This window comes from Gouania willdenowi, chromosome 9, assembly GCF_900634775.1.
Source record: "Gouania willdenowi chromosome 9, fGouWil2.1, whole genome shotgun sequence".
In the NCBI taxonomy this organism is placed as follows: Eukaryota; Metazoa; Chordata; class Actinopteri; order Blenniiformes; family Gobiesocidae; genus Gouania; species Gouania willdenowi.
Window position 1 is genome coordinate 34,524,772 of NC_041052.1, and position 13,927 is coordinate 34,538,698.

Here is a 13,927-nt window from a genome sequence, read left to right on the forward strand (position 1 = left end):
TTTTATTTTTTATTTATTTATTTATTTTTCAAAAAACTTTTTTGACCCTTTTTAAAAAAGCACTTTTTTTCAAAAGGACGTACAGCAGATTAAGTTTGGAACCACTGCCTTCATTGATAATTGTAGATTCTGCAATTTTTGAAAAGGATGTGTAATTCTAAATTTTGAAACAACCCTTACCTGAACTTATTTTAGAACAATACACTGAATCACAAGGCTTTACAGAACGGCATGCTATTGTAGACTCATCATGTAAGGTTACAACGTGGTTTTTTATAATAATATGTTTTGATCTAACGCTGGCCGGTCTGAGGCATGAAGCTCCAGGGCTGAAAATGAGTCCCACGTCTGCTTTTTACACAGCTACTAAAAAAGCAGGAACCAGGACACAATGAGGGAACATAAACACAGGAATCGTTCCAGGTGTACGACGCTGGCTGGCTGCTTCGATTATGAAACGATTGGTCACACGGTCTGTGACGCGCGTGGAACAAAGACGCTTGTGTGCTGATAGATCTCCTAATTTAAACTCTTTAACACCGTTTCCATCCATCACAGGCTGCACGCGTCTACAGGAAGGAGGGGAGGGGGCGTTGCTCGGGTTTAATGACAAAGCACGTGGATGTATTACATCACACGTGTCAAACTCAAGTAGAGGGAGAGAAAAATTAACAAATGAAACCATTAAAAATATGGGGTTTTATAATGTTTGATTTTAGTTCAGAAATAAAAATGATGACCTGCAACTCAAAAAATGACAACAAAAACGTACAAAATAAGAGAAAAATATACTGAATAATAAAAAGAAAAGACAAACAACAACAAAATACACAAAATGACACCAAAAACACACACACACACACACTAAGTGAGAAAAATACTTACTATTGCCAGCAACACACAAAATAACACTAAAAACACACACACTAAGAGATAATATTAATTACCACACTACGAAATACACAAAAATTACAGCGAAACATACAAAACGACATAAGAAACAACCAAAAACACACACTGAGAGAGAATAATTGAAACACACAAAAATGACGACAAAAACACATAAAATAAGAGATATACTGAATTAAAAAAAGACAAACAACATCAAAATACACAAAATGACACCAAAAACACAAAAAAATGGTCCAATAAATACTGTTTCATTTCACTTATTTACAAAATTCGATTCTTTAAAAAGTGTTTTATCATTCCATCATTATGCTCTGAAGTTGTTTTTTCACAGAATTCTGAGCAAAAAGTAGTAGTCGGACATAAGGAGGGTACTTGCATTCAAAAGTACTCAAAAGGTTTGAGAACCACTGGTGTAAATCACCAACTATGTCAGTTGTAGATATCTGTCCCTCCAAATACAATTTCAAAGAAACTACACATTTGTTCCAGGGCTCATAGTTCTCCCATGATTATATCACATGATGGCAGTCATTTTGAACTTCAAATTGTTGTGTTCTCTTTTTTTTTCACCAGCCCTCCCTAAGGAAGGGTAAGAAACACTTTATTAAAGGGAGAATATAAAAAGAGAGGGCAGTGTTACACATGTTTGTTCTCTTAATTCTTTCAAAATCCTACAATTTTCTGCAAATTATTCCCCCAACTTTTTCCAAAATTATATAAAAAATGGCCACAAAATCAAGGAAATGTAAGCACCTGCAGGGACTTTTATCTGTCACTTATTGCTTGGGAATTGTTGGTGCTTTACATACCGTACTTTAAATACTATTATAGGTGGAAGTGCAAACTGGGGCACATTAATGATAAAATTACTTGTTTCAGAGCCTATAATCTGCAGCCCACTTGAGATTAAATTGGTCCGTATTCGATCCCTGAATCAAGATGACTTTGACACCCCTGTGTTACGTTGTAAACACTGTGAGCGTTTTGTCTATGTGAAGAGTTGAATAAACCCATGCCACATGACCTCACAGGTCACGTGATGTACGGCCCTCCGCCATGATGGAAGAACAAGCCACCGCAGGAAACATTTACGCTTTTGCGCTGTCTTTGGGTCTTCTAACATGGCTGGGACTGGAGTATACTAAACTAAACTAAATTAACTAAATTGTTGTGTTTGCATTGATCTAAGTGTGCAGATCTATTTTTCACACAAATTTATGTCATCAATAAAATAGCTCAGATCTGGAAAACCAGCATTTCACACTCATGTTACAGATTCATTTTGAAAAATTAGCTTTCTTACCCTGGATTTAACCATTATGACTAAAAGCAGCTACGTCACAAATCCAGCCACAAACACACTGGTTGTAAGCTTCCAGTCCCTTGAAACTTTTCATGTGGTCCATTGTGTATGAGCTAGATGTAAAGACGAGGTAGTTCACAATGTCAGGATAAGTCACTCCTGGGAAATAAGAAAGATCTTTATTCCATTTAATTGTCAACAGCAACATTGTAGGGGTCATCAGAGTCAGTTTCTCCTTGTACCGACTTCTCTCAGCTTCTGGTAGAGTGTCAACATAATCCGTGGCCTCCGACATATTGAGGTAAAACGGAGACGACCTTCGACAATCGTTTAGCACATAGGCTGCTTTCAATAAGTCAAATCGGGCCGTCATCTTCCAAGATGGCGCTGGGTCAATGTGCCGTGGCGTCAGTCGTAAGGGTCTGTTTGTCAAACCACAACTTCAGAGCTGCTGTTGGCGAGTAGACGGGGGTTAATTATACAGCTTTAGCTCCTTATAGCTTCCTGTGTGCATAAAGGCGGATTTATTTAATCCAGCGGTACTGCCAGGTGCAGTGACAAACATAGTTTTGCAAGAGCGATATTTACTGCTGTTTAAAAATGTTATGGTATCTGAGTGCGTTTTTCAGTTTAAACAGTTTATTCCTCACGAGAACATGCAGATGTTAACCTGTAAACATTTAGCGATTATTTGCTGCAGGATTATGCAGTGTGTACTTTAAGTGGCAGTTTAACAGTTTGCTGATGAGCACGCTAAATGGTACTGGTCCAGAGGTCTAGCTGGGTTCAGAATTCTTGTACTCAAGTAGTTTAAGCAGCCTTAGTATATCAAAGCAGCTGGAGACAACATTTTTTTCATATAAACAGATAGTGGAGGCCTCATAGATCAATAAATTGCTCAAAAAAAGATGTAAAAGGTTGAAATTGTGGTGCAAAAGTTTGCTTTGATCACCTCTGTAAACACTCAACGCATTAAAGTGTTTTTGTTTTTCGTTCTTGACACCATTTTTGTTCTAAAATTCACGGTATTCCTCATGATATCACCTCATATCACCTCACTCTGCAAGAAATTACATTTTATTTGGATTTGGATCTTTCCTGGTAAACCCCAAAATAAACATCCGCGATTGTTTTGCCACAATATTCCGTCCATGAAAACACCCAAAATTTTTTGGGAAGTCAGTTTGGCAGAGTTTTGGGGGTCAAACGCAAGAAATCATGATAAAAATGAAGTAAAAACACTTCTATGCATTCTTTTACGACACTCAACATTGCACAATGCAATACGCCAAACTTTTTCGAAAATGTTGATAAATGAAATGTTTTTAGTGGAGATTAAAACAAACGTTCGAGCAACAATTCATTTTTTTTTTTTTTTTAAATGAAATGATCTTCGTTTTATTGATCTATGAGGCCTTGACACTATGGATGAAAAATGTCTTCTCCAGCAGCTTTAAACCAAAGCTATTTGTAGCATAATTATGGTAAGTCAAACAGTCTTATCTAAGAGTGCCAATTATAATAATATTAATAATAATAATACATTTTATTTATAAGCATTTTTCTAAATACTCAAAGGCAGTTTACAGTCGTTAAAACAATTACATAGAAGTCAAAGAAGAAACTAACAATAAAAAAGGAAAATACAGGACAATAATAAGTTAAAAGCTTGTTTAAAAAGTTGAGTTTACCCACTGGTACCTAATGGTTTTGTTACTTTGTAAAACCATTAGGTCATGGTGCCATTGCATGAGGCTTTAATCATAATTTTACCAGAGGCCTCTCCTTCCAGAACCAGTCTTACAATGAAAATAATGAGTATTTATGTGGCAAACTGTTTGAATATGATACCCACCCACGTTCAAAACACAAACAACAACTCTTTTAACTGGTACTGCTTAATGCTACAAGAAAAGCTTTCATGTACATCATCACTGTAGTGGTGTCTGCAGATATAATGGTGGATTTCTCAAACGTGTTTATTGTTTTGTTGTTCCCTTCAAATGTTTTTCTTCATTGCACCAATCAGGCAGGTAATCTAGTTGTTCTGTAGCTGATAGAAAGCATGACTCAGCGGACATGCCCCAGAGCGAGAAGACAATTGAGGACAGCGCCAACTTGTCACTGCATGACACGTGTACCTACATTCTCTGAACTGTGCAAGCTGCTGGAGAGGAAACTATGCCCTATACACACAATCTCCATTTTTCATAAAGCAGATATTTGCACAAATGAGTCTGAATCTGACAATATAAATCCTGTTCATGGGTTTAATTTGTGTACTGTTTGTTCTTTGGTTATTCCATTTTTAAACTAAATCACAATAACAAATAAACAGTGTGGTTATTTTGTTTTACTCACTTAAAACCAAAACAGAAATACAAGAAAATCAAAAATGTGATAAGCAGTGTTTTCTGTTTTAAACTTAAAATAATAATTGTGAAATCTTGTTCTGTTTGTGAGATATTTGGATATTTACAGGCAAATTAGAGCGAGACTTTTAACACAATAGGACTGCTTAGGATTAATTTCAGCAGTTTTCTGGTTCTGCTCCTGTTTTCATGCAGTCTGTGGATGTTTCAGTAAAAAGCTACTCACGTTTTAAGTTTTGTTTGTGGTGTTATGGTCCAAATAGTATCCAAATAAACTGGTGACTGACTATCAACTGTGAGGAACAATAGATGTTAGAACTTCTAGCATTTGAAACTTTTACAAAAACAATTACACAGATATTTATTTTACACGTTACAATACCGCTAGACACTAACGGCAGCCGTCAACGCAGACGGAAGTTGATCACAAGAAACGAGGAGCACCAGTAGATTCATTACACCACGTCTGGTATTTAATCTCATATCATGTGCAGGTTTTACATAACATCCTTTTTTTTAAAAAAAAAAATTAATTAATGTATTAATAACATTTCAATTCACCTGGTCATCAATATTGTGACTAATGCGTTGCTCTTTTTTTGTCCAGGAGTAAAAGTCTGCCCCCGTCTGTGGGTCCCCTCTGTATGCTGAGCTTAAAACATGAAGTTCCCCTTAAATATCCAAATATCACACAAACAAGATTTAATTTTAAAACAGGAAAATGCTGCTTGTCAGAATCCGTGTACCCTTCGTTCTTTGGTTATTCTGTTTTTAAACTAAATCCAAATAACAAATAAAAGGTGTGGATATTTTGTTTTACTGACTTAAAACCAAAACAGATACACAGAAAAATCAAAAACCAGACAAGCAGCATTTTTCTGTTTTAAAATTATATCTTGTTCTGTTTGTGAGATATTTGGATATTTACGGGGAAACTGTGACGAGAGCTTCATATTTTAATCTCACTACACAGAGGGGACCCACAGACAGGGTCAACATCCGTCTGTGTTGATGGCTGCCATTAGTGGCTAGCGGTAATAAAACGTACAAAATAAATATTTTTACTACCCTCAAAAAAGCTGTGTAATTGTTTTTTGCAAAAATATCAAATCGTCAAAGTTCTAACATCTATTGTTCCTCACATCAGCCTCAGAGTCGATAGTCAGTCACCAGTTTATTTGGATACTATTTGAACCGTAACAAAATACAAACACCTTGTTTGTTTTTTTTTATTTGGTTCTAAAACGGAATAACCAAAAAACAAACCTTCTACGGATTAGGTTTACACTATGTTTTAATCCTTTGAGAACTATAGTTAACAAGGAATCCTTACTTTACTGACCCGTGGTTACCTTCCCTCATGACTTCGACTTTTATGCACAGCTCGATGCTGTATGGCTTCGGTCGCCATGGAAACGATGACATAAGCAGCATGCCGGTGGTCAGGCTTTGTTCACAAGAAAAAAGTGAATGAAAAGAGCAAATGGAGGAAAGACAGGCTGCAAAAGGAGGGATCGGAAGACATGAGTGAGGGGGTGGAAGGAAAGAGAATGGCTACCCTTCTTCACTGCTGTATGTTAGTTACCATGGCAACCGCAGCAGCATGTAGCCTACGATGCATCCACCGTGGAAGTCTTATAGAAAGATCTTGGTCATAACTGCAGGTGGTAATATTATTTTTGGGGTATATGGTGAAGCAATAAGTAAGTTTGGAACGTGGGAGACGTAACATTTGAGCTGTTTTTTTAATGTGTCTAGACTCTGATCTAGTAAAGCATCTATGGCGTTAAGCAATGTGCAGCTTTGTGAACAGAAAACATGCCACGCTAACTTGATAGCTTGAGGAAATCACCAGGAAATGAGTTCTATCCTGTCAGAGCAGACATCCAAACATTTACAGTTGACATCAGGGTTGAGGTCAATTATAATTGTAGAATTTTTCAGTTATAATTGAAAGAATCTGTTGCTGTTGTAATTATAATTGAATTGTAATTGAGTTCAGATCATTTACTTTGTAATTGTCACGGAAATTCGATCATAACTGTCTTTTACAATTAAATTAAACAAAAACCTGTGGAACCATGTTACAGTTCTATGTCTTACACATACATAGTTAACAAATATGTTTCATATCAACTTTTCATCATTTTACCATATTTAAAAAATTGAAATCGAGGGGTTTACTGACAGAAAAAATAAATTCATAAATAATGGCTTAGATCTAAAGAGCGCTTTTTTCGAGGAGACTCAAAGTGCATACAGAAACCATTATTCATTCGCACCAGTCATATCAGTGGTGGAAAGCTACAATGCAGCCACAGCTGCACTGGGGCATACTGGCAGAAGTGTGGCTGCCTTTTCGCGCCCACGGCCCCTCTGACCACCACCAACATTAATGCACAATTCATACGAGCCAATGTGGGTAAAGTGCCTTGCCCAAGGACACAGTGACAATGTCCTAGTTAGGGCGGGATTCGAACCACCAACCCTTCGGTTATTTGATGACCCACTCTACCACTGATCCATCGTCATAGCCATTTTACAGCTGATTTAAGACATGGGTCAAAACTGGTCGGTGATCATAAGAGATGCTAACAGAAAGCTAACACAAGAGGAAGGTTACGTTTCATGGGCTTATTTATTAAAGGCTCAGTAATTGTGATTAATTGTAATTTAACTTTAGTAATTGAGAATGTAATTGACTTTCAGGGGAAAAATAACAATTGTAATTTTAATTGTAATTGGAGAAATGCCGATCAACGTAATCGTAATTGAGTTGTAATTGAACATAGATAATTGAAGACTGTAATTGTAATTTATAAGTAATTGACCCCAGCCCTTTTTTTTTTAAAGAACCTTTCGCTACATAAAGCGATGCCTTCTAGCATTTGGATTAAAAATAGCAGCGTTCACAGCAACATTGATTTTCCCGTCTTCCGGTGACTGCTCCATTGTTATGGTTAGAGCTGGTGTGCTGTGGTGTCTGCACTGTGTCTCGGCCTGTATCCTGGCTGTTGATAGCAGGGTGGGTTTTTAATGAATGGCCTGTCAGAGCTAATGCTCTGCTGACTGCTGGATGTGTCATGGCTTCCTCCCTTCCTGCTCATGTGATTCACCAGCTTGCTTACATCTTCTTCCAGGAACATTTCCGTCTGCTTATTATGTTGTTCCTGCACAGCTCCATTAAACTTTCAGCTACACGCGTTGTGCAAAGACTAAGCAACTGCTGATGAAGCCGATAAAAATAATCAATCAGTCATCATCGCTGGCATTTATGGTTGTTTTTGCTGTCGTGAGCACTTGGACTTTACACTGCTGCACTGATTTTGCAACAGTCACCATCGCCGCCTTCTTTCAACAGCTTCACATTCCTGTCGCTGTAACTCGTATTACCTTGCTCTGAATTCACCCAACCCACATCTTCCTCTGTGCACCTGGAATGTAACTATGGAAAAGGTGTGGCTTCATGAGCTGGTTTTTTTAAGCGTCCTTTGATTTGCAATTCAGACTTGGCAGAGCTTCCAGAAAGTTATCAAATGTGTCCTGGCCTACTGTTTAGCGTTTGCACTAGCCCTGGGCAATATATCGAGATTCAAAAATATTTCGGGTTTTCTATTTTGGCGATATAGAAAATTACAATATCGAATATCACATTTTTATTTTTGGTTTATGACTTTTTTTGTATTAAAATACTTGTTTTATGAGTCGCTGCTATCACTACTTCTCAGACTAGCATGAAAAGCACAGTTAGATGGATTGCTGAGTGCATCCTAACCCAGACCTTCCCCTAAACAAGCCACACTACAGAACTCACTCACACGTGCTGTCCCTTAGAGCAGTGTTTCTCAAACTTTTTGGGCTCAAGTACCCCCTTTCTCTTATTTTTGAATCCAAGTACCCCCTTTATCCGTCTACAACATTTAGCTTAGAATACAGCTACTTTTCTATCCAAAAGACTAGGATTTTCATCTTCCATGTGTTTCTTTGTTCCGCTCAGAAAAAGAGTCGAGAGGAGAGCTGTGGTGAAGGCAGTGCGGTGGAGATCCTGGAGAATAAGCCCTACACAGATGGACCGGGTGGAATAGGACAGTACACACACAAAGTCTACCACATCGGCATGCACATCCCCAGCTGGTTCCGGTCCATCCTTCCCAAAGCTGCTCTGAGAGTGGAGGAGGAGTCATGGAACGCTTATCCTTACACTCGCACCAGGTGAGCTTCACTCGAGGGTTGCATTCATACCCTGTTAGTGACTATACGTGTCTCTAGAAACTTCAGTGATCAGTGAAATATAACGTAAATACTGAAACTACTGCAACTTGTGTACTTTATACTGCATGTCTTTACCTCATTAACATTTAAAGTGTAAGTGTTGACCTGCTACTAGGGGGGAAATTTAAAGAAATGCCTTGATTACGGGCGTGGCTCCTAGAGTAGTTAAGACACGTCCACTGACAGCAGCCCAGCCCCCACAGCACTGCTTAGTTCCGCATGGAGCTTTCAATCAATGCTCACTGAGGGCTGTGAGAGGAGGAAACCTAGCCCCTCCTACCATTTTTTATAGGAGGGGGCGGGGCCAACAGTGATCTAATCTCAGCCAATAGCAAAATTAAATTGTAATAACTGGCATTCAACCCATAGAGAGCAGTCACACTGACATTTTACAACTAAAAATGCTAAATTTAAATACTTTGTCTAAAATGTGAAAGGTGAGACTAATAGGAAATAGGCTAACATAAGATGCAACTCCAAATCCAACTAATAATTGTAGTGCAAACATTTGTTTCAATTGAGGCTATTTCACAAGAAATTTTCTTGCATTTTTAACCAAATTATTGAGTTAGTTTTTTAGTGCAAACCATAAATTCCATGAACTCTCTCTTTGAGGTCTCCTAGCCGTATAGAAATAATAAAAGCATCACTGCCTGCTCTCACAGTGTTAATTCGCAGACTGTCACGTCCATATGTGTCCAGCAGAGACTCGCAGCTGTTACACGTCTATGGCTTTTTATTCTCAGCGTCTGACCGCTTGTCTGCATGGGGTCTGACAAACTCAGAGACGTGAAGGTGGTGAAAGAGGAGAGGATGTGCCCTTGAATGTTCCGCCAGTGTATTGATAGACCCCAAGCATGTGGTATACCAACATCTATTCAGCAAGTGACAGTTTTGCTGCAGATACAACAGATGGAGCTCGGCTCTCATCTTCCCTTTGCTAAGCAGTCAGAAGGGGGTTGTTTTCTTTCAAAAAGTTGCTCCACCCTTAGAAATAACACCAAAAACACTTTAGATTATATGCACGAAAAGAAACTCCATCAATAACACAAAATGACTGTAAAAAACATACAAAGCTAAAGAACACACAAAAGGACAACAATAATAAACAACAAAAATACATAAAATGACAAAAAAAAACATACAAAGCTTCTAGAAATACATAAAAATGACTCCAAAAACATGCAAAACAAAAACACAAAATAAGATCAAATGAAACAAAATTTCAACGAAAATACACAAAATGCATCCAAAAACACAACAAACAACAACGCAAAAACACACAATCCCTTTTTTTTAATGTGTGGCCTTCAAATTATAAAAAAATATGCAGAAAAAGAAACCCCTGCAAAAAAAAAATGCAAAACTTCCACAAAAACACAAAATGAGAGGAAACAAAATGCATCCAAAAACACAACAAACAACACAAAAACACACAATCTCTCTCTTTTTGTTTTTGATGAGTTAATGCTCCAGCAAAAACACAAAATGACTCCAAAAACATACAAAGTTAAACAACACACAAAAGGGCAATGTTAATAAACAAAAGAAAAACAAAAAAAGTGCAGCTTCAGCGTGTGTGTTTATCACAACAGCAGCAGTAAATCATTAACAGTCACTTCCTTCTCCTCCTTACTCATCTCTGACCACAGGAAAAGTCAATTTAAGATGATAGTTCATTGTTTTGTCCGACCGCTGCATTGCATTGGGTCACAAACACGTCAGATCATCCCATAAAGGCGATATAAGGTGGTATAACGGCTACTAAAAGTGGAACTGTTGAGTGCACTTTGGTTTATCTATATACTGGATTATCTCTATAATGAATGTCAAGATATTAACTGTAATATCAACTTACCATTTGTTTTACCTGTGAGGTAGTTTGAGAGGGAGGAGCTCAGATTCTTATGTGGGGTAGGAGGAGCCAGGATTGTCAGGAAGAGGAGTTTCTGCGTTGTGACATCACAACACGAGAAAAATCAAACTTGCCCGGTTGGAGCTGACTTTTAAAAATGTGGAATAACAAGGGAGGGAGAAAACTTTTTAACTTTGGCCCTCTGAATGAGGCTAAAGGAATGTATATCATTGGAGCAAAACCATTACAAAGGGATTTTTTTCATAATACTGCCCCTTTAAGATAAACTGCTTTGTATTTGGCCCCTGAACTAAAATTAGTTTGACACTCCAGCTCCAAGGCATCAGAGCGTGGCCTCGGTGCATTGGATCTCGCAACAAATTGGAAAAAAAAAAAAAAAAACTTTTTAATAGAAAAACCTGATGCATCTACTTGCCGAATAAATGAATAATGTATTTTTAACATAATAATTTGTTCTTTCTTTGTTTCCGTTAAAGTGGTTATTATTACACCTCTTTTAGATACACCTGTCCTTTTGTTGAGAAGTTCTCCATTGACATCGAGACGTACTACAAACCTGACACAGGCAACCAAGTGGATGTTTTCAACATGTCTGCAGCAGATACGAGACAGAGGAGTATTGGTGAGATCATCACTTTTTAACCTGTGTGACACACTCTGTGTTTCACGATCTGTATCTTCTGTTTAATACAGTCAGTGCATGAGGCCCACTTGTGGCAGTTTTATGCTATAGCAGGGGTGCCCAATCCTGGTCCTCGAGGGCCACTATCCAGCATGTTTTAGATGTTTCCCTCTTCCAACACACCTGATTCAAATGATTAGGATCGTTATCAGGCTTCTGCAGAGCTTGATGATGAGTTGATCATTTGAATCAGGTGTGTTGGAAGAAGGAAACATCTAAAACATGCTGGATAGTGGCCCTTGAGGACCAGGATTGGGCACCCCTGATATATATATTTGTATTCAAGACACTCTGATAATAATGACTGCATATTAGGGCTGGGCGATATGGACCAAAACTCATATCTCGATATTTTCTCCCAAAATGGCGATGTACAATATGAATCTCGATATTTTTGCAAAATGCCACACAGGCACATTTATTAAAAAAGAGGCGCACAATATGTGCCACTTTTGGCTTCTTCTCCTATAAGAGACAGCATGTGTGAGTGAGTTCTGTAGTAGGGGTTGTTTAGGGGAAGGTCTAGGTTAGGATGCACTCAGAAATCAATAACTGTGTTTTTAATGCTGTTCTGAGACGTAGTATTTTAATACAAAATAAGCTATTTAATTTTCTATATTGCCAAAATAGAAAACTCGATATATGCTTTCTGAATCTCTATATTGCTCAGCCATACTGCATATTTTTAATTGCAAAAAATATGAAAGATCATAAAAACGTTTTTCTTTGTGTTTATTTGATTCCTATTCAGGACATTATGATAAAATGATTGTATATTGTTAATATAGGCTACAAAGTTAAAAAAAAAAATTCAAACATTTATGGTTGGTGGTGTGCCTTGGGTTTTTTCTTATGAAAAGATGTACCTTGGCTCCAAAACAGTAGAAAAATGCTGATTAATGAGCAGGTGATGGGTTAAACTCTTATCAGTGCAGCGTTTGTTATGGTGTTGAATAATCCCTCGTGTTCTGCGTCTTAAGTTCAGTTACAGTAAGAATGTTGAGCTATTAAGCACAAGCCCGTACACGCTCTTACCACACCCACTGGTACACACAGTGTTACACCATTAGTTCAATCATTTCTACAATGCATTCATTCAAAAACCTTCAATAAACGTCCTTTTCCCCTTTCATTGTAAACTGTTTTTTTTTTTTTTTTTGCAGATCCAATTGACATAGTGACAGATCCCATCACTCCACATGAGTACAAAGCTGAAGAAGACCCCCGACTGTACAAATCAGTGAAAACACAGAGGGGTCCTCTGCAAGACGACTGGATAGAAGAATACAACAATAACCCAGGGCTGACCCCCATTATGTGTGCCTACAAACTCTGCAAGGTGGAGTTTCGCTACTGGGGCATGCAGTCCAAAATAGAGCGCTTCATTCATGATGTTGGTGAGTTAACGGTCACATGCGCTTAAAGCTGCTAGGGAAGATCATTTTTAAATGGCATTCTAAAGTACTTCTCATACTAACTCTGAAATCAAAATGAGCGTGTAGTGCGTTCACATTTGATAGTATGGAAAGATTGAGTATGTAAGAAATACCCAGATTAGGGTTTGGCGATTTTGCCAAAAACAAAAGTCTCAGATTTTTTTAAGAAAAATTTGAGTTTCGATTTGATTTTTCTTTTCAATACACTTAAAAATGACTGCAGACATCAGATATATTGTCAAAAGTGCAACTTTGTTGCTGTGATTGTTCTCAAGAGTTAAAATGCATAAACAATCCCAAAATATAAAATAAATGAGGATCTGTCATTCAACAATTTCAAGCTTTAACCCTGGTTTAAGCAAAAGTGCAACAGTAACTTCACAGTAGCTTCAATTTTCTGATTAAGAAATCAGATAACTACATATTTTATAACATATAACATTACTATTAAAAATAATGAACTCTTCCCTTTGCATCTCAGCATAGTGGGAATTAAAAATTGAACATGCCTGTGGCACACATATAGCCTACTCAAAGGGTAAACAAAGAGGGGGCTGGCTCACATTGCGCTACGGTAACCCACAAGGACGGAACGTGAAAAAGTCTGAAAAAACTCTGGTGGGGAAAAAAATTAAAAAAAACACCTAAATATTTTTTTTTTTTAAATTTGAAAAATAGTTTTTATCTACAAATTTGATTTATTTTTTGCCCAGCCCTAACCCAGATGTATACTATATGGGGACATTTCCTTAGTATACACGATGGGCACTAATATAAAATCGTCCTGGGACATCCCTTTGTTTTTTTTGGTTTTTTTGTTTGTTTTTTTTTTTTTTTTTTAATTGTAAGTTTACAAAGGGTGACATTCAACACAATTTGACAGAGAAAATAATAAAGTAAATGGATGCCCGTGGTCTTTATGAGTCCTCTTTCTTAAAACAAAACTCAGAGAGAAAAAAATTAAATAAAATAGAATAAACCTGGAAGAACCAAGAATATATATTTTTTCCTTTGAGGTTCAAAGGAAGAAAACACAAACCTGAGGGACCATGTTACGGTTCTACACATACGTAG

At 37.4% G+C, this 13,927-nt stretch overlaps 1 protein-coding gene across 11 annotated transcripts in view; it reads left to right on the forward strand.

Moving 5' to 3' along the window:
• The window catches only part of LOC114469240 (membrane-associated phosphatidylinositol transfer protein 2-like), a 108,691-nt gene that overhangs the window by 49,345 nt on the left and 45,419 nt on the right, over positions 1-13,927 (forward strand). For 7 of the 11 annotated variants that reach the window (XR_003674741.1, XM_028456531.1, XM_028456529.1 and 4 more), the window contains 3 exons: positions 8,585-8,799; positions 11,212-11,357; positions 12,581-12,814. Coding sequence is in view for 10 of the 11 variants with exons in the window: in XM_028456531.1 (XP_028312332.1) it covers positions 8,585-8,799; positions 11,212-11,357; positions 12,581-12,814 (595 nt within the window). In the remaining variant the exon portion in view is untranslated. The remainder of the gene's footprint in view (positions 1-8,584; positions 8,800-11,211; positions 11,358-12,580; positions 12,815-13,927) is intronic. The other 4 variants (XM_028456532.1, XM_028456534.1, XM_028456538.1 and 1 more) reach the window with 1 other exon arrangement.